The 21,130-nt window shown below is 41.4% G+C and overlaps 1 protein-coding gene across 1 annotated transcript in view; it reads left to right on the plus strand.

Annotated features, from left to right (window-relative positions):
- The window catches only part of MAP3K15 (mitogen-activated protein kinase kinase kinase 15), a gene marked incomplete at both ends in the record, with an annotated part of 94,438 nt that overhangs the window by 66,703 nt on the left and 6,605 nt on the right, over positions 1–21,130 (plus strand). Inside the window, 7 exons of the mRNA XM_082014392.1 lie at positions 3,802–3,935; positions 4,524–4,655; positions 6,411–6,537; positions 6,793–6,898; positions 10,720–10,877; positions 17,427–17,610; positions 20,433–20,610. Of these exons, the coding sequence (XP_081870518.1) occupies positions 3,802–3,935; positions 4,524–4,655; positions 6,411–6,537; positions 6,793–6,898; positions 10,720–10,877; positions 17,427–17,610; positions 20,433–20,610 (1,019 nt within the window). The remainder of the gene's footprint in view (positions 1–3,801; positions 3,936–4,523; positions 4,656–6,410; positions 6,538–6,792; positions 6,899–10,719; positions 10,878–17,426; positions 17,611–20,432; positions 20,611–21,130) is intronic.

The following is a 21,130-nucleotide window of genomic DNA, read 5'->3' on the forward strand; positions in this document are numbered from 1 at the left end:
AAGCCATTTAGCAAAGGGACTTCAATTTTTCTAGCTGGTACCTGATGCTATTACTATTCTAGGTAATTTCATTTGACAGGCTTTTTCTGTCACAGAGATTTGCAGATATTTAGGATCAAATTATTTATTGTGCTTTTTACTTATTACTGAAACATCCATGTTAGGACCTAGTAGCTGTAGACTTTCTTTATAATCAGTACAGGGGGAAAAAAAAACCCAAACCCAAACTTGGAAAGGGTTATTGACATTTTATGTGGTCTTAGGTTAGGGTAGATGAATCCATGGCTTCGTAAGACACACTGCCTTGTAGCAAATGTCCGGATTTGCAGCACTAAATGCATATCCTGTACTTCTGTTTATTTGGCTTGAAATCTGAAAAGCCATCATAAGGTTGTAACTTTTATTTGTGGTCAGGCAAATTCAGTCAATCCAATTAATGAGTGAAAAAAACATGCTGTGGTCTGTTTGAGCTGGGTCTCTTTCTTACCGTGTCTCATTCCAGCAATTCTCTTAGGTTTATGATTCAGAGCTGCTCTTTATGAACCTTTTGTAGTACCTGTGGTTTCAGAAGAGGGTTAAGAAAGTAGAAGACCCTCTACTGTACCGTTGAATGTAATTGTGTATGGTTGGGAATATGAGTTTTTGCACTGAAGTTTGTGCATAGTTGCCACAGAATTCTCTCCTCAAGTGAAAAGGACAAGATAAGCACATCTCGTAAGCCCAGTTTAATACATACATCTGTGGTCTTGGCATAAGATCAGAGCTTTGCCATGGCACAGTATTATCTATAGCTGCAGATTTTACATTGCCTACTTACGTACTTAGGTAATAGCATAGCAGACACTTAATATCTTTCTGCAGCCTGAGATCTTGCATTTAAGAAGAGACAACATGGAAAATACAGCTTTGTGTGGGCTTGACAAGCACAGAGAAAGCAGAAGTTCTTACTGTTAATAAAACAACTGTTTATATTTGGGGAAGAGGAAGAAATAACCTTGAGCACAGTTTGGGGGAAGAAAGTCTGATTTCAGTCAGAATTCTTATGAGAACGTTGTCCCAAGGTGTTGTATGTTTTGGATTGTGGTTTATTTGAAAACAACTACAGTTTGGTTCTACAGCTAACAAGGATTTGGAAGGAGAGTGAGTGTGGCAGTCCTTTCTACCGTAGGGTATTCTCTTCTGGATATTGATATTGAAGAAGTTCCTATCACTTTAAGAGTACCTGCTGTACCTCAAATAAGATATCCTAGAGATCAGACTCTGCCCTACCACGTTCATACAGAAGGTCAGCTATGAACACTTGTTTACTCATACCTAATGCTTGAATTGCACATCCAGTGGATCACATTTGCAGACTTTTGGCAACTAGCAGTGATTTATTCAATCTTTGTAGCTGATGGAAGGAGAGAAGGCAAATGTAAAGTGGGATCAAATATATACAAGTCAATTAAACTGTCTACTAACTAGCATTGAATTATAAATCTCAACGATTTTCATGTGTTGTGGGACGCAGGGAACACAAGTTTCTCCACAGTAATTATAGAGTTGGCTTAGAACCAGTCTGTTGCAGATAGGGTTGCTGTCAATCTTAAATTCTGCAATGTGACTGCTGTCTTTTTTCTGCACAGCTTTATGTCACATGATAGGTGTGAAAGCTGGATATGCTCCTACCAAAGAACCTGACAAGTTTTACATATGGCGTTTTGGGTCAATTATGCCTATCATATAACAAGATTATGTTATGAACCGTGAAGTGCTGTAACATGGAAAGTGGAACTGTACTAAAGCTCTGCTAACTCAAGTTTAGCTCCACTGAGCAGAATATGCTGTTAGGATAAACGACAGACGGTTTTTCTTTAGCACCTTCCATACAGCAGCATGAAACTTGCCATCTTCGCTGAGGTGAAGGGGCGGGATGTCAGTGACAGATGAACATTGCAAAACCAGAGCTGCAATACAAACGGGGAAGATACTTCAACGAAATAGATCTCAAGGCTGCAATCTGTATGAGAGAATCTTATTGGATGAAGCAGAAAAAGTGGTCATTGGCAGAAATGTTAATAGTTATGGCCGTTGTAAAAAGGTTTGGGGTTTTTTTTTAATAGAGAATTCCTATGAAGCCACCGAGAATACCCTGCAGTTTTCCCATATGGAACATCCTCTTGAATTTGGGAAGATACTAGGGGAGGCCTGTGTACTGCTGATAATATCTGAGGCTATGAAACTGTCCAATTCCTTTCTTAACTCTTTGCAAAAGTACTTTTTTAATACCTTTTATCAGTTCCCTGATTTAAATTCTGTAAGAATTCTTCTTCTGTAAGAAATTTGGTTTTATTTAGTGTCTGGGATGTGTTTCATTTAGCATCACTCATCAAAGGGCTTTTTCATTGACCTTTATAGTAGGACAGCTCTGTGATGAGATCACCATATGGGACAAGACCGTGAGGTGGCGTAAATTCATAGAATCAGAGTATAGTTTGGGTTGGAAGGGACTTCTAAAGGTCATCTACTCCAACTGCCCTGTAACGAGCAGGGACATCTTCAACTAGATTAGTGTAGCTTTACTGAAGTCTATGAACCAGCAGTGACTTATTCAGCTGGCAATATGACCCAGCATGTTTCAGCAGCAGTGGAAACCACCACTTCATATATTTAATCATTCTCTGAGAAGATGAAAATCCACCAGCTTTGGTGGATGAAAAGCTGGACATGAGCCAGCAATGTGCAGTAACACAATGTGCAGTCCTGCATCCAGCTCTGGAGCCCTCAGCACAGGAAAGATGTGGACCTGTTAGAGCAGGTCCACAGGAGGGCCACCAAAATGGTCAGAGGGATGGAACACCTCTCCTGTGAGGACAGGCTGAGAGAGTTGGGGTTGTTCTGCCTGGAGAAGAGAAGGCTCCGGGGAGACCTTATGGCAGCCTCACAATACTTAAAGGGGGCTTATAAGAAAGATGGGGACAGACTTTTTAGCAGGGCCTGTAGCGATAGGACAAGGGGTAATGGTTGTAAACTAAAAGAGGGTAGATTCAGACTAAATATAAGGAAATTGTTCACGATGAGGGTGGTGAAATACTGGCACAGGTTGCCCGGAGAGGTGGGAGATGCCCCTTCCCTGGAAACCTTCAAGGTCAGGTTGGACGGGGCTCTGACCAACCTGATCTAGTTGAAGATGTCCCTGCTTACTGCAGGGAGGTTGGACTAGATGGCCTTTAAAGGTCCCTTCCAACCCAAACTATTCTCTGATTCTATGATTCTAAAATAAGCATTTTTTTTTTTGCCTTTTGGAAAAGCTCATAATGAGGGGAATATGTCAGAAATTAATTTTGTTGTGGCTAAACTCAAATGAGAGCTTATGGTCCTAAAACAGTGTCCACCCGCTGTAATGAGAATGACACTTTTATCTATTTATTAAACCATTGGTTTCAAAATTATAGTTTATGTTCCATATATTTACATGTTCTGAAGGCTCTGTCAGTAATTTTTAGAGATAATACCTGAATGTGTTATTTTGACAGTGCTGTTTAATTAAATTTGGTTTAATGCTGTGTTCCTTGTTTGGGTGAATGCATTTGGAAGTTGGTTGGGGAAGATTGTTTAGTGAAGCAAGTAACAGAAATTTTATAAGTTGTATAATGCACCGGGCTGGTTGGTAACTTACTGTGCTACAGCTGTACTGCAGTAACTACTCTGTCCTGTACTAACTCAGTATAGTACATAACTGTTGTTAAAGCTCTCTGTAATGTCAAATGTTAATGATAACAATTTCTGTGCTGCTTTGTTTATCTTTTCTGCTTGCAGTATGAATATGATTATGATGAGAATGGTGACAGGGTAGTTCTAGGGAAAGGTACTTATGGAATAGTTTATGCTGGAAGAGACCTTAGCAATCAGGTCCGAATAGCCATCAAAGAAATACCTGAGAAAGACAGCAGGTAAGACCTAGCTTATTGTTTTCTGAAAACTTTGCTCTTCTTAGCATGTATTCGTATGTGGTTAGTTTATAAAATCCCAGTATACTAAAATTCAATTGTTATTTCCCGCTAGTATTCAACAGTACCCTTTTGAGAATGACTTCTTTTTTTTGAAACATGTATGATATATATAATAAATAATATAGTTTGATAATCTATATGTATATCATTAATTCTAGAATCAGACATATTTTGGGTTTTAAGTTGCAGTTGTATCTCATTTGTATTATTTTTGGGGAGGCGGAAAAACATAAAAGGAGTTTCGAAGGCAAAGACAGTACTATATAATGATACAGAGGAAAGGCATGTATAAATTCTCTGAGGGCATGTTTCTCCTTCAGGGTTCCTCTGAGATCTACCTCTCTACTTTTTCTGAATAGGCAGCCAGTCACACTGCATCTGAAGGTCATGGACAAGATGTTTGCTGAGAATTCGACCAGTGTCACCAAAATCCATTCTGTTTGCAAACTTGCATTTAAGTGTAGCCTAGAACATCCTCCTGCATCGTGAGATACTCCTTGATTATTTTTGTTTGTTTGTTTTTAATAGGTATTCTCAACCTCTTCATGAAGAAATAGCACTGCATAAATATTTAAAGCATCGGAACATTGTTCAGTATCTTGGATCTGTTTCAGAAGATGGATACATTAAGATTTTTATGGAGCAGGTGCCAGGAGGTTTGTATCATTCTGAGCTTAGTCTCTGAAATCAGAAGTAGTTTGGAGTCTAAACTTAGTGAAAACAAATAGATGTGCACTTAGTATGTTTGTGCACTGTGTGTGGCTTTTCCGTTCAGACATTAACTACAGGTGGCATTCTACTCATATAAAGAACAGATGTGAAACGTACAGGACCCAGTACCTTCTCCTCTTTCTGTAATAATTATAAACCTAGAGAAAAATAATTTAAAGTATTTGGTGTCAAATACTTATGTGCTATAAAATAGTGGAGTTAGATCTGTATAGTCCATTTAGCCTGAGCATCTGAATGATAACTGGAGCTTTGATGATAAGCTTCTGTTGAGCAGTTAAGTATTATTTTGTAACTGAGCAATTAAGTAGTATTTTGTAAGTACTATAGACAAAGCACTGCTATTTCCTAGGTAGGTTAGAGATAAAAGTTATATGCTTCCCTCGCTCATAATTTTCAGTTTTGCTTCTCTAGCCTTCTCTACATTTTAAGATGTGAAGTCCCTTTATACTCTTTGTAGGTTATATTTCTGTCTCCCTTTTGCTATTTGCTCTTCAGTGTCAAGTATATGTCAGAATGAGTGTTAAATCCTTGTATAAATATAATTTGCAAAATAAAAACAGAAATAAGAAAACCAGGAAAAAAAAGTTTTCTAGGGAAGGTCCAGACACAAACATTCAAAGTGTAATTAAATACATCTGGGGCATAGGGAAGTTCATTATTTTTTGAATTCCCATGACCTTCTCACCTGAAAGCTGAGACATTCTGACATGTATGATGCATGCAGATGTGATGAGTTTACACCAACACTTCCACTTGTTTTCCTGCACTTGTTAAAAGCATCAACTGATGTTGTTTACATACCTTTTTTTTTCCTGTTCCTATATGCACAGTAGAGTATGCTGTGTTTAGTTGCCAATGTCAATATTATTGAACCAATTCAGGTATTTTAAACTCTGCAGCCAGTCTTAAAAAGGAACCAACTGTTCAGATGATGCAAGATTCTTTGAGGAAACTTGACTTTAGAAAGTTTTTGGTGTGGACTGAAAATCCCTTTCACTGAATTTGTCTGGCATTAAGTAGACCCACTGCACTTCGTTTATTATGAGCAGAAAGAGCAAAACTGTCTTTATTTTTCTTCATGATTAAAATATTTGTGTCATTTAAAAAAAAGATTAGATTTGTTAGAAGTAGGGGAAGTGTGGATGACCTATCTCCTGCTCTGAACATCCATTACTTGATTTCTTTCAGGAGCTTTCTTTCCTCTGTCTCTGAATATTTGCGGAAGTTAATCCTATATTTGCAAGCAAAGGACTCTTTCCTTTTTGCTTCTCGCCTTCCCGCCTCAAGTAAATCAGCTTTTCTTTGCCGATGCATATGGTTCATGACGTATAGTGTATAACAACATACAGTGTTACCTGGTCTTTATTTCATTAAGGGCTAAATGGTTGCTAGCCCTAGTCTCAACAGTTGTTAGACTGAGGTGAGGGAGGTGCATCCAGCCCTGTCATAACATTTATTCCTGTCATGGAAGTGGAAGCTGAGCTCGCAAGAAAGAAATAGCCAGTCAAGAACAGCAGCAAATAATTTGCTTTGAGGGATCTAGAAAGCATTTTGCTTAATTATAGGTCCTGCATTTCTCTTGTATTGGGATATAGAGCAAAGTTGTAATCCAGACTTAAATGTTTCATGTTAATTGGGGTATTTTGCTATCTTGATGCACTTTCTTCTTAACTTGTTAGGCAGCCTCTCAGCTCTCCTAAGATCTAAGTGGGGCCCAATGAAGGAACCTACAATTAAATTTTACACGAAGCAGATTCTGGAAGGCCTTAAGTATCTCCATGAGAACCAGATTGTACACAGAGATATAAAGGTAAATTTTATCTTATTTAATTCAGTTAGTTTTACTCTAACCTGAAGTAGAATTTTTAATAGGATTTCATGGAAGCTTAAAACAAAAGAATAAAACCTCTTCTCCCTGGTGCTCCTGGAAAATTCCTTTGTAGAAAGGTATATTACAAAGATAACGGCAAACTTGAAGGAGTATTGAGATTGAGATTTGGAATCTGTACTCATCTGTCTCCCCTCCTTACTCCCTCTCTCTCTCTCTCTCTCATCCAAACCACAGGGGGATAATGTTTTGGTGAACACCTATAGTGGTGTGGTAAAGATATCTGATTTCGGTACTTCCAAACGGCTGGCAGGAATCAATCCATGCACCGAAACATTTACAGGTAAGACTAATTTAGCAGAGTTTGTAAAGGTTTTTGTGATAGCTTTAGATAGAGTTAGAGCCAAGAGGCTCTTTGGATTTGTGATGAAAACATGATCAGGTCTCTATTTTCAGGGAAAAATGAATAGGAGTGTGGTCACCAAAAACACAGGCTTGCTATCTCCTCCCCCCCCACACTTTTCTTACTTTTTTTTAAAAAGTACTTTTCTTCCTTTTTTTTTTTTTTTTAAACTTCTTAAATGTGATGGGATAGTAGTTTCTCTTCTAAGTGTTTCTCATTAAGTAGCAATTGATTTGTTGCTATTACACCTGCAAATATTTGAATACAGCAACTTTTGAATTTAATAATCTTGCTATCAGTAACTCATGCATGCACACTTTCTTGAAGTATGTCTAAAAGTGCAGAAAACCAAACACAAACTTATAAATTCTTTCAGTTTTGAGGCATTAATTATAAAACCCAACCAACTGGCTAACTTGGTGTTATCAGCACTAAAAAGAACAGTTTACATGAAAATACTAGGCTGATATGTTACAGAAAAACTTTCTTATACAACAAGGTAGTAAAAACTTGCAATATTCAGGGAAGATGAAACTTGCTGAGTAACAGCTGAAACTCCAGATTGAAAAATGAAGATACGGTCACATAATTACTCAATTCTTTTACCAATGGAGAAATAGGTAACATGATGTTTTCCCTTGTTATATGGCCATATGCATAGGCTGATAATCACAAATCACAAGCCTCATCCTGGCCTGCAGTTTCAGTAAGTGGTACACAGACACAGTCATCAGTCATGTGTGTGTAAGACAGAAGAGAACAAGCTCCATTTAAGTCATAATCAAAGCCTCCCATTACCTGCCTGGTGGTGAGTCTGCAGTTCCTCCAGCTTTCTCACAAAGGAAGCCATGAAAATAATATTATGAAGGTTCTGAAATAACTTACCTTTCTAAGCTTTTTTTACTCATATTAGCAAAGCTTGTAAATTGGAAACTGGCCCAAATATTATATCATGTTCTGAACACGACATATGGTGTCTGCATCAATATCTCATGAGATCAACATCTCCTCAGGTGCAGTCGTTTGAAACAAACCTACTTCCTGCAAAGCTTTAAAGATTTTAGTTAGAACCAAATTAAGTTAAGTTAGGAGTTCTTTAAAGAGAAGAAAAAAAAAAAAACCTTATTTGTCCAGTTTGGAATCTTAAATGCAGCATTTGAATGTTTTGTTTAGAATGAAGATCTACAAGAAGCATTCTCTTCGTTTTATAGATGCTACCACAGGTAGATACATAAATGACAGTATATCTGAACAGAGCTAGTTAAATGTCGGTGTCTGAAGCATTCCTTTAAGGAGTTTCACCGTTTTCCAAACAAATTAGTCAATAAATAATTTTTTTCATTAATCATCTTGCTTATGCAACTGGATGAATAATTCTCAAATATGTACAGGTGTCTTGTGGTATCTGGAAAAGAATATTTTCAGGTTTTGCCTGCAATGTTTATCCTTTCCATTTTTTAAACTGGTTCATTGCAGTTATACTCCATGGGAAAGAGATGCACTGCCACGTGGTGTGGTGTATAGCTATACTGCGCTTCTCATTTCTGCAGGATCTTTTGGAAACTTTTAAGTATATAAACAGGTTCAGAAAGGTAACAGATGAAGTCAGGGAAGAAGATCCTTTTGTGGCTATTAAAAGTGATAGTCAAAAATTGAATTTTGGCCCAGAAAGTCACTATTATAACTGATTGCTATTATGTCTGGAACAGTTACTAGAGGAAAATCACTCTGTCTTTGCCTGTGTTTTACATACCTTTTAGTATGTAGCATCTTTAGCAAATGGTTGTTATTAGAAATGATATACAGAGAAATAGTATCTGAAAAAAAATCACCGTACTGTAATAAAAGGAGTTAAATCTTTCCTTGTGCCCTTCTTTGTTCTCTTGCACATTGTCTGCCCTGCTTGTGCCTCAGAGGTATAATTTACCATGAGAATAAATATTTTACTTAAGTTATAGTTTTGGATTTAAAATCATAAGCAGGTAGCTATAGCCCAGAGGGTTTTAAAAGCCCTTGTAATTTGTTTTGTTCCTCAACTTAGTACATAAACTCTGCAAATTTTAGGCATTAAGTAATACAATCACATGATTGAAGAATCAGACTTCTAGTGGTTTAAACATTATATCCCTCCATTTGGACACGGAGCCTGAGGGCAAAGCTGTGGCTTGAACTTTTGTTCTACAGCAGTCACATTTAATGAACATAGTAATATCCAATCCCTTGTATCTTCACCAGATGTCCTTTACTTAATAGTTCACAGACTCACCACAGTGTAATTTTATTGCATTCTTAAGAAGAAAAATAATTTAATTTAAAGATGTCATAACAGAGCTGGTAGGAATTCATGCGGAGAAAGTACCGTAGCGTTTGAAACACTCGGAACATCTATAGATTTCTGTTGTTGGTGTGAACTGTCTTCCTGTAAAGACCTCTTGTTAACTGTGCTAGTATATGGTTGAATATCAGTCATTCCAAATGGACCATCTTTTATTTCATTTTTATGGTTCCTTTTGTTTATCAGTATTTGTCATGGTTTAGCCCCAGCCGGCAACTAAGCACCACGCAGCCGCTCGCTCACTCCCCCTCCCACAGTAGGGTGGGGGAGAGAATTAGGAAAAAAACCTTGTGGGTTGAGATAAACACGGTTTAATAGGACAGAAAGAAAGGAGGAAACAACAATGATAATACCAACAAAGGAATGTACAAGAACAAGTGATGCCCAATACAGAAATTGCTCACCACCCCGTGATCGACAGCCCGTCCCCGAGCAGCGATTTCCGCCCCCCGGCCAACTCCAGTTTATGTACTGGGCATGACGTCGTATGGTAGGGAATATCTCTTTGGCCAGTCTGGGTCAGCTGTCCCGGCTGTGTCCCCTCCCAGCTCCCCGTGCACCCCCAGCCTGCTCGCTGCAGGCCAGCATGAGAAGCTGGACTGTCCTTGACTGCTGCAGCAACCCAAAACATCAGCACATTATCAACAGTTTCTCATCCCAAATCCAAAACACAGTCTCACACTGGCTTCTGTGAAAAAAACAGCTCTATCCTGGCTGAAACCAGGACAGTATTATATTGTCTACAGGCATTGTAGATTGTCTACAGATTGTCTACAGGCAAACTCTAGAGGCACTCAGATTCATCTGTTAAGGGCTGACTGTAGGCTTAGGCAGGATCATAATTTGGCAACATGTATAACTTTAAAAGTTTGAATAGATTATTTTTTTCTTTTTTGCTAACCTTGGATATCAGAAATCCTAAGCACATCCAAAATACTTCCTGGAATTGCAGTTTTTGATGGGTTCCCTTATATTTTTAGTTTTGTGTAATTGATTTACCTTGATTACAACCTTGATTGTTTTTGTGTAAAACTGGAGATTGTTTTTTAAAAACATTCTTATCTTTATTATCTTATATTTACAAAAATAGCTTCTTTTCAAACTAACTTTTTGAAATTCCCTGTCACTAGTGTTCTCATTATAGGGGTAAACATATGAAAAGTTATTCTCATAAAGACTATCTGTCACTTTGCAGGTTTTCATCACAATTTAGTGTCTGCAAGGAGACATTCAGCAGTTTGAAGCCTTGTATTAGAAAGCAGGGGGGAAGATAATATCTGTCTAGTTTTCAGTGCTGATATGAGAAATCAAATATTTTGGCTATACAGGTCCCATGTGACAATTTTTGGCTTGCTTAGTGATGTGTTAATTTTCTTTAATTAGAATAAAGACTGTAACACTTGACTGTTCTCTTTGTCCTGACTAGGAACCTTGCAGTACATGGCTCCAGAAATCATCGATAAAGGACCACGAGGATACGGTGCACCAGCTGATATCTGGTCACTAGGTTGTACCATTATTGAAATGGCAACAGGCAAACCTCCATTTCATGAACTAGGGGAGCCTCAAGCAGCAATGTTTAAAGTAAATACAGCTTTTTTGCTATAGAGTTTATGAATTTTCAAATACTAACTTAATTTTTAATATTAATTTAATTGGTAATAACCTTTTGTTAAATATGGTGTTTTGCAGCAAAGCCACAGTCTGACCTGTGTTCTTAACTCTCACTGACGGATCCTTCCTTGCTCTAAGCTGTATTGCTCTAGGGGGTAATTTATTTTTGTGCTGGAAATAGGTCATGACTCAGAGCAGCAACCTGAAAAATGAGTGAAGTCTTATGAAAACTAATATTCTCCATCCTCTTACTTCTATCATCTCCTATTCTTGGTTTATGATTTCCTTCTTGGCAACCAGTCTTTCAATAATGACAACCAAGTTATTTTGACTCCTTTTATAAGGCTTCTGCCTGGAGTATCTGTTTGCCTTGTCTTTCGAAGTCCCAGTCTCTGCAACATGGTAGGAAGCTATGGTGGAAGGGGGTGGGACGCTAACTTTCCAGGATTTCTGGTATGTACTCAAGGAGTAAAATACTCTGTATTTTACATCCTAAGTCATTTGGATCAAAGCTACCTCCTCGATAAGCTGTTGCCTCTAGTAATTTGTTTCTCTTAGTTATATCTTTTCAAATACACAGATTAACACTTGTGAAGAGAATGCTTCAGATTTGAAAAAAAGTTACTTGTTCTAACTCTAAAACTAGAGTAAAAGTGTAGTGTAAAAGCTATGATGTGATAATGTGTCAAGTATGCAGACTGAAAGTTTTGGTTCTTTCGCTGGCTTGCAGTAGACCTTTAGTAAAGTACTTAAGTTTTCACTACTGCTTCAGAGTCCTCATTCTTATAATGGAAAAAATGTCACATCCATAACCCAGCAAGCTGCTTTAAATTATCAGTATTGTTAATTCTTTTGCATATGTAGTTGAAAATCACTGTGTGAGCATTAGTATAATTATTAATGGAACGATGGTAGCAAAATCAGATCTTTATCAATAAGTATAGTAAGCTGGGCTGCAATTCATACTAGGCCTGTGAGTTGTCCCACGCAGTACAGCTAAAAGGCAAAGAAAGGTAAGGTTATGGGTTTTTACATAGTTATTTCAACAGTATAATATGTCAGCTTGGTGCTGTCAACTTGTGACGCTACCTCAAAAGAAGCTGCCTGGGTGAACATGGTGTTGTTCACTAAAGCTTTCCAGAGGGAGCCATGGAAAGAAACTTTTTTCCACATTGCTGTAAATATCAGATATGGTTCTGTCGGCAGATGCCTTTTCATCTTGTGTATCTAGCATGCAGTTGAACTGTTCGGTGAGTTACATGACTTATTTTTCAGCACAGTTTATTGAACTGTCAGAAAGTGCTGGTTCAGCTCTGGGTGCTTGATGAGCTCTGCAGAGGCTCACGAGGTGAGCTCTGGCAGGATTGTGCATGTCCCTGTGTCTTGCCCATAAGCACTTCCAGGCCACAGAGCTGTGTTCTGAAGTCTCAGAATTGGCATTTTTAAAAATACATTTCTTGCCCTTCTTTTTTTGAGGATGTGGCAGAATTTTTAGCATTGTTATTGCAGACTGTGTTAATATGCTACAGTCGGGCGCTCGTTTTTGTTTTCTGTTTCTTGGCTTTGCTGGGACCTGCTTGGAACTGCCTCTTGCTGGGCACCATAAATTGCAAACTGAGGTTTCTTTTTGCTGTGTAATAAAAGTAAGCAAGCTGGAAGCTAGGTTTGAAGCCAGAAATGAAGCAGGTGAACTGGGTAGGCATGTAAAAAGAAGAGAAGCCTGGAAAACTTGGGTTAGTGAACTTTTGAGGTCCCCACCTCCACATGTGCACACCCTGTCGTGCACAGGGCAGGTGAGGAGAGGGAAGGTCTGAATGCGACAGATGTGCAGTCACAATAGAGATTGCAAATGACCAAAGAGTTGGACAAAGTAGAGAAAAGGGGCTAGAGTGAACCAAGAACTGGAAATAATTCCTGGCTGAGGATACAGCGTGTGGTATTTGATCTGTGAGCATAGTGCATCTGGTTCTGTGTGAAAGAAGTGCAAACAAATGACATTCAATGGAGATAAAGTAAACGTTGCTACAGAGTGTTTGGATGCTTGCAACAAAACTTATTCCCCTTGAGCCACAGCATTAAGATAGATCTGAGACATGCATTCAAATTTCCTGGTCCTGGTTTGGACTGTCCTGGGTTTTGTTCAGTGCATAAGGGTATAAGCTGGCACCAGAGCGCATTCAGCTTGTGACACTGCCCCACTGAAGCTGGCTGTGTGAGCCTGTCCCCAGAATATGCGAGGAGTGGGCTGCCCACAGAGATGGGCATGTCAAGAGCAATTGTCAGAGCGCAGCAAGCAGGTGGCTGTCTTCTCCCTCTGCTCCAAAGCAAAAATCCTGCCAGGCTGATGTTTTGAAATGGTGAAACTATATACCCCATTGATAAAGTGCTGTCCAAAATGTGCATGGTGTTTCACAAATCAGATAAAGATGCTCCTTCAGACAAGGTAAATGTATAGATGTTGTATCCTGCCAGCAGAACATAACATAAATTTATTTATTTTATTTATTCAATTTCTTCATTAAACACATTAATTTAATTGCGGGGGTTAGCAAATTGTATATATTAAAAATATTACGTGCAGGAAGTACTGAGTTTTGAATGTGCTTAGAGTCATGGTTTGGAAAGGCTTAATGCATTATTAGCATTTTATATTCTGCACTGTCGTTTGAATAGAAGCACGAATGCTCAGCAGTTTTTGCTTCAGCTTGCATTGAAGCTGAACCACTATTGTGAGTGCATAATGGTGCCACAGTGTGTTAATGCAGCTGTATAATGAGCTTATTTAAACAACTCTTCATTTTAGCAAGCAGCTGGCACTTGTTTAACTGCTGGGCTACTATCTCCCTTGTGGCTGCTATGTTTCTGCTTGTTCTACAGAGCCTGTTTTATGTAAAGATGCTGAGACTACAAGCCATAATCTTGCCACATACATGGCATACAGTGCACATGCATTACACAACTCTCATTTCAACACATTTATGCTAGATTGGCATTAGAGAATAAGAAGGCAGTGAAGGAGCTGGAAAAATCACTAGAGAGCAACCTGTAGAAGCACGTTTTTCATTACTAAAAGAAAAAGTGGGGGGTCTTGTTAAATCTTTGGGCATCATGTGATTTTTCAGTTAAATAACACTGAAGGGCTAGGGAAGACATCTGGCCTGAGTGCTGGGGTGGTGACAAGGTCTGGCAAGGTCATTGTGAGCATTCGTACACAGAAATTTGGCAGCGGCAGGAGCAGAACAGGTGCAGGCCCCAGGCAATCAATGCTAGAGGAGGAAGTTATTCCGGTTCCTGGGTATGAATGTGCTGGAAGAGTCAGCAACCGAGAGATGCCGTACTGGGCAGGGGTGATGGGAAGTGTATGCAATAGCTGGAGTGATTTGTGGCTGGTAAGAGAAGCAGCGTTTGAAGCACTTGGTGTGGATAATGTCACAGAATCAGAGAATAGTTTGGGTTGGAAGGGACCTTTAAAGGCCATCTAATCCAACCCCCTTGCAGTGAGCAGGGACATCTTCAACTAGATCAGGTTGCTCAGAGCCCCGTCCAACCTGACCTTGAAGGTTTCCAGGGATGGGGCACCTCTCTGGGCAACCTGTGCCAGTCTTTCACCACCCTCATTGTAAAAAAAAAAAAAAGGCTTCCTTATATCTAGACTGAATCTACCCTCTTTGAGTTTAAAACCATTACCCCTTTAAAAAGTCTGTCCCCATCTTTCTTATAAGCCCCCTTTAAGTATTGTGAGGCTGCCATAAGGTCTCCCCGGAGCCTTCTCTTCTCCAGGCAGAACAACCCCAACTCTCTCAGCCTGTCCTCACAGGAGAGGTGTTCCATCCCTCTGACCATTTTGGTGGCCCTCCTGTGGACCTGCTCTAGCAGGTCCACGTCTTTCCTGTGCTGAGGGCTCCAGAGCTGGATGCAGGACAGTGTCTTACCCGTGGGGTCTCACCAGAGCAGAGTAGAGGGGCAGAATCACCTCCCTCGTCCTGCTGGCCACGCTGCTTTGGATGCAGCCCAGGATATGGTTGGCCTTCTGGGCTGTGAGTGCACATTGCTGGCTCATGTCCAGCTTTTCATCCACCAGTACCCCCAAGTCCTTCTTGTCAGGGCTACTCTCAACCCCTTCATCCCCTCACCTGTACTGATGCTGGGTGTTCCCCCAGCCAAGGTGCAGGACCTTGCACTTGGCCTTAGTGAACCTCATGAAGTTCACACAGGCCCATTCCTCGAGTTGTCCAGGTCCATGTGGATGGCATGTCAACTGTACCACTCAGCTTGGTGTCACCTGCAAACTTGCTGAGGGTGCACTCGATCCCACTGTCTGTGTCACTGATGAAGATATTAAAGAGTACTGGTACCAGTACAGACCCCTGAGGGACACCACTCATCACCGATCTTCATCTGGACATTGAGCCATTGGCCACTACTATCTGGATGCAACCATCCAACCAATGCCTCATCCACCAAATAATCCACCCATGAAATCCATCTCTCTCCAATTTAGAGAGAAGGATGTTGTGGGGGACCATGTCAAAGGCCTTACAGAAGTCCAGATAGATGACATTGGTAGCTCTTCCTTTGTCCACTGATGTGGTCACTCCGTCATAGAAGGCCACTAGTTTGGTCAGGCAGGACTTGCCCTTGCTGAAGCCATGCTGGCTGTCTCAAATTACCTCCCTGCCCTCCATGTGCCTTAACATAGCTTCTAGGAGGATCTGCTCCATGATCTTCCCTGGCACAGAGGTGAGGTTGACAGGTCGGTAGTTCCCAGGGTCCTCCTTTTGACCCTTTTTTAAAATGAGTGCAATGTTTCCCTTTGTCCAGTCTCCAGGGACTTCACCTGACTGCCAGGACTTTTCAAGTATCACAGAGAGTGGCTTGGCAACTACACCAGCCAATTCCCTCAGGACTCTGGGATGCATCTCATCAAGTCCCATAGACTTTTGCACGTTCAGGTTCCTCAGGTGGTCATGAACCTGATCTTCTCTTACAGTGGGAGGGACTTTGCTCCTCCAGTCCCCATCTTGCAGTCCACCCCCTCGAGAGGTGGAGGAAGAGACACGGCCTCTGGTAGGGCTGTCTATTACCTAGCACAGGAAGTTATCCTCCATGCACTCCAGGAGTTTCCTGCATTGCCTACAGCTCACTGTGCTACATTTCCAGCAGATGTCGGGGTGGTTGAAGTCCCCCAGCAGGACAAGGGCCTGTGAGCGCGATGCCTCCTGTAGCTGGAGTGAGAAGGCTTTGTCAATAGACTACCCTTGATCGCGTGGCCTGTAGTAGACACCAACCACAAGGTTCCCTTTGTTGCCTTGGCCCCTGATTCTTACCCACAAGCTTTTGACCTGCTCATGGCTGTTCTTCAGAGGCAGCTCTTTACGCTCTATCCTTTTCTTGACGTAGAGGGCAACGCCTCCACCCTTCCTTCCTCACCTGTCCCTTCTGAACAGCCTGTAGCCATCGATACCTGCACTCCAGTCATGGGATTCGTCCCACCGAGTTTCAGTAATGGCCACTAGGTCATAGCTTTCTAGCAGCATGGTGGCTTCCAGCTCCTCCTGTTTGTTGCCCGTGCTGCACGTGCATTGGTATAGAGACACTTCAGCTGGGCTGTCAGCTCTGTCACCTTCTCAGAGGAGAAGGTTCTTAATTCCTTAAATTCCTTTCAGGCATTTCGCTGGTCTTGCCCTGTTAGCTCCTGTTACCTCAGGAGCCCCTGGCTCATCTCCGTAAGGCTGCAAGTGGGCTGCAGTGTAGCCAGCACATCTCAGAGCAACAGGCTAAGCGCCCTTGCTAGCACCCCGTCCCTCTAATCTTGGTGTGCCATCCCACAGCTTGTCACAGGCAAGCCTGATATTATCCCCCTCCCCCTTCCAGTCTAGTTTAAAGCTCTGTCAATAAGCCCCGCTTCTGAGCAAAGACATTATTCCCCCTTTGAGCAAGGTGAATCCCATCTGATGCCAGCAAGCCTGGTGCTGTGTAGACCATCCCGTTACTGAAAAATCCAACATTGTGGCAGTGACACCAGCCACGGAGCCATGTATTAATAGACTGGGCCCATCTGTTTCTTCCAGTGTTGCTGCCTGCAACTGGAAGGAGAGAGGCAAAAATAACCTGTGCTCCAGGTTCCCTTACCAACTGTCCCAAGGTCCTGAAGTCTCTTTTGATTGCCCTGTGACTACGTGTTGCAGCTTCATTGCCACCCACATGGAAGAGCAGTAGTGAGTAATAGTCCGAGGGCCATACCAGGCCCCATGTCCAGATCCTGAGATTGCCTGAAGGCAGATGATGGGATACATCCATAACTTGACATTTGTGTAATGCCACATGGACATTCACGCCATGTTTACAATGAAGTAAAACAGGATCAGAGCCTTGTTGTTACTTTAGTGCTTTGTGTGGGTACCTGCATCACTCCTTTTCCACAAAGGAGAGTGTGAGAGATCATACTAAGAAAGCTTTGTCCATGGTCTCCTTGTAGGTGTTTGTTAAAAATAATTTGTATTTGTGTTTTACTTGCAGGTTGGGATGTTTAAGATTCATCCTGAAATTCCAGAATCACTGGCTGCTGATACAAGGACCTTTATTTTGCTCTGTTTTGAACCTGATCCTAGTAAACGTGTTACAGCGTCTGATTTGCTCAGAGATTCCTACCTGAAACAAGTAAACAAGGGCAAGAAAAGCAGAATTGCATTCAAGCCTTCAGGTAAGGGAATTATCAGCCAAATGCAAGTCAACATCATCATTAAGTGTTATATGAAAGATTGGAATCATTAAGCGCTCTCTTTTAGTAAGAACATTTCTTGTGCCAGGAAAGCAGCAGGAACTCAACTGTTGAACGTGCCTGTGATTTGTAATTAGACATATTTAAATTTATCAATTCCCACAAAATATGGTGACTTGCTTATTTTGTGTTTTGCTTGCTGAAACTTCTCAACCCCATTTTTCTCTCCCCAAAAGTAAATGCCTCATTTATAGTAAATTAAAATTAGAAAAGTTACATTCAGTGAAGACTTTCCAAAGCAATTCTGCATTTTAGATTCACAATTATATACATATCAGAGGCTGAGTTTTACAGAGCAGGTGCTTGGCACCTGAAAATGCGGGTCTATTAGGTGTTCAGGTCTACAAGGGTCAGCATTTTCAAATCTGACACGTAACTTGGACATTTGGCACGTAGGTGCTGAAATACCTGTTTAGTGGGTTGTTTTATCTGCCTAGCGTGTTCTTCCACTCAGCATATCAGCCACTTTCTCAGTGATAACAAGCTTAATATAGACTTCCCAAATAAATAATTCCTGTCTGAAGGCACATTTCATTTGAAAAACAGCAAAGCCATTGGTCTTGCTGCTTCTTTCCCCTGTTGGCACACACACATGCACACGCTCCCGATGCAAACTGAATTGCTTCCCTTTGAGCTTTTTCACCCTCAGCAGGGAACATTCGAAAGAAGAGGAATGGAATTGTAATGGGGAAAAAAGTTAACAAAGAATTTATAACATCTGGCTGAGTTGGTTTCAGCAGGGAAATGGGTATCATCTCTTGACCTGAGAGGCACTGAGAACTGCAATCTCTGCAGTTACACTGGGGTAATGGGAGAGCTCACACTGCTCAGCCGGGGCAGTGGCAGTCAGGAGCTATCGGCAGCCTCTAGCCTTCTGCCCCACCGCACTAATGCTCTCCTGTGGCCTTCTCAGCCCTTGGCTGAGGACATTTTCCTGGAGGAATTGCATGGTATTAGGAAGGATGGAGCTTGCCTTGTTAACTGCCCTGAGAGCAACAGGCTCTTTGTCAAATACCAAGGGAAGTACAGCTATCTTCTGCACTCCCTCCCTCCTCCTGCCTTCCTCCTTTCTTCTTTTCTCCCACTCATTGATGAGGTTATGGGGCTCCTTCAGGTGGCCTGAGGATCTGGTGCTGCAGGGTTAAGCACTGGGCTGCGGCAAGAAGCAAGATGGGGACAGACTTTTTAGTAGGGCCTGTAGCAATAGGACAAGGGGTAATGGTTTTAAAATAAAAGAGGGCAGATTTAGGCTAGATCTAAGGAAGAAATTTTTCACAATGAGGGTGGGGAAACACTGGCATAGGTTGCTCAGGGAGGTGGTAGATGCCTCATCCCTGGAAACATTCAAGGCCAGGTTGGATGGGGCTCTGAGCAACCTGATCTGATTGAAGATGTCCCTGCTTATTGCAGGGGGGTTGGGCTAGATGGCTTTTGAAGGTCCCTTCCAGCCCAAAGATTTTATGATTCTATGGCCACAGACATGAGCAGAGTGGGCAAATGCTATGAAAACTGTCTGTTGGGTGAGGGGAGGGAAAGGCAACATGGCTGCAGCCAGGTGTGTGCTTTGCTGCGCTGGAGCTGGGGATCACTGCTGGCTGCTGCAGCCATCTCCACGGGGAGTTTGGAGGCTTAAGACAGGTCCCGGCCCAGCAGTTGCCACAGTCTCAGCTGCAGCACTTCCCTCTGTCTCTTCCCTCTGCTGTTTCGCTCACCACCAGTTTCCTCAGCTTTGTGGCCATCTTTCCATCCTGTCTCTATCCCTTTTTTTCTTTCCAATAATAAAGGCAGCCCAGAGCAAATCTCAGCCCTTACTTTTGGGACAGCAACTTTCAATTTTCTCTACTGCTGAGACAGCTTTAACTAGTTCTCACAAGGTGACATATATTGTTTCATTTCTGTGGCTGTTTAACCTTAGCCGTTTGAACATCAGTCATGTACCATGGAGTACATCAGAGCTTTCTAAACAACTTCTAGCTCTCTTCTTCCCCCACCTCCACATAATTTGTAGTGACAAGCATCAGAAACTTTTGTGATATTTAGCTCCATGGATGTATGCACTCTGAGTTGACAGAACTTCTTCCTTACCTTTCCTATCACACAGCTGCAGACTGGCAGTCAGAATTATAGCGAGCTTGCAATATCTGGGGTGATTTGTTTTTTTTTTATTTCTCACTTTCAAGATGAATTGGAAAGGGACAAGAGATTTCCTTCAGGCTAGTGCTGAGAGAGACAGCTCGTACTGAGGGCGAGCGAGGCAGATGCCTTGGGTGTCAGAGAGGGAGCAAATAATGTATGCATGTCCATTAACGCAGGCAGAGGTGAGGACGGCAGGTAGCAGAGTGCTCTCTGCTTAGAGAGATGGCTGTGGTGGAGCAGCTGATGGTAACCTACTGGTTTGATTCAGGCTCTTTAACATCCAGTTGCACCACTTTGTGACACCAGCACCAAGGGGGAGTGCATGTGTATAGATGTGTGTGTGTGCAAGACAGGGTAACAAAATGGCATTTCATGCGTATCTAGCTGCTTTGCTGTCTATCTTCAGCAGTTATATCATTCACGTCTTTTATTGCTTCTGCGTATAATAATTTTGAGTTGTATTGGTGCTTTCTATCAACAAGGTTATCTCTCCCTCAGCCATTTTGCAAAATGAGGTCTTGATATCACTGGAGATGATCACAGCTGTTTTAAGCACATTTCTCTCTTCTGCCTAGCTCTGCTACATGTTTTACAATGTCTGTTCATAGATTATAATCGTAATACATCCCTCCCACTGCCCATCCATGGAGAACAGGCTGGCAGTAGCAGCAGTGAGCACGGCTCTGTTTCGCCAGACTCTGATGTACAGCATGACATGTTTTTCGAAAGGCCAAAGAGATCCATTTCAGAGATTCAGACAAAGCATCCCATTTCCCATTTACTAAGGTAAAGCATTTGCTTCTCGTTTGACACCCATGAGGGATTATGTGGATTTAACTCACATTGCATTTATCTGAGGGCAGTTTTTTCACATAATGACTAGATAAGCAGGTGTGTTAAACAGCAAGCGAGTTGCACAGGCAAGTTACCAGTTAATTTAAATATTGTCTATATTTAATTAATGAACACCTTAAGGTTTCCACATATTTGTATACTTTTCCTGCCTAGTGAATAAATGTCAGTCTTCTTATTGACTGAGTGGCTATGGATTCAGGAGTTAGCAGAAGACCCTTCCATGTACTCATGAAAAAATATGGGAAAGCAGAACTTTTTTTCTGCTGCTCAGGGAGCACAAAGCAATACTTTCAAATGAGTATGTTACAGTATGGGGTCAGAAAAAATGAATAGTTATCTCAGTCCAGGGTTTTCAGCTTTCCTCCCGAAAACTGAACCAGTGTTGGCTGACATTGATGACAGCTTCTTAGCTGGATGAAATCAGCCTTGTGCTTTTGGCTTCAGTGGGGTT

This window comes from Phaethon aethereus, assembly GCF_964289735.1.
Source record: "Phaethon aethereus genome assembly, chromosome: 1".
Lineage (NCBI taxonomy): Eukaryota > Metazoa > Chordata > Aves > Phaethontiformes > Phaethontidae > Phaethon > Phaethon aethereus.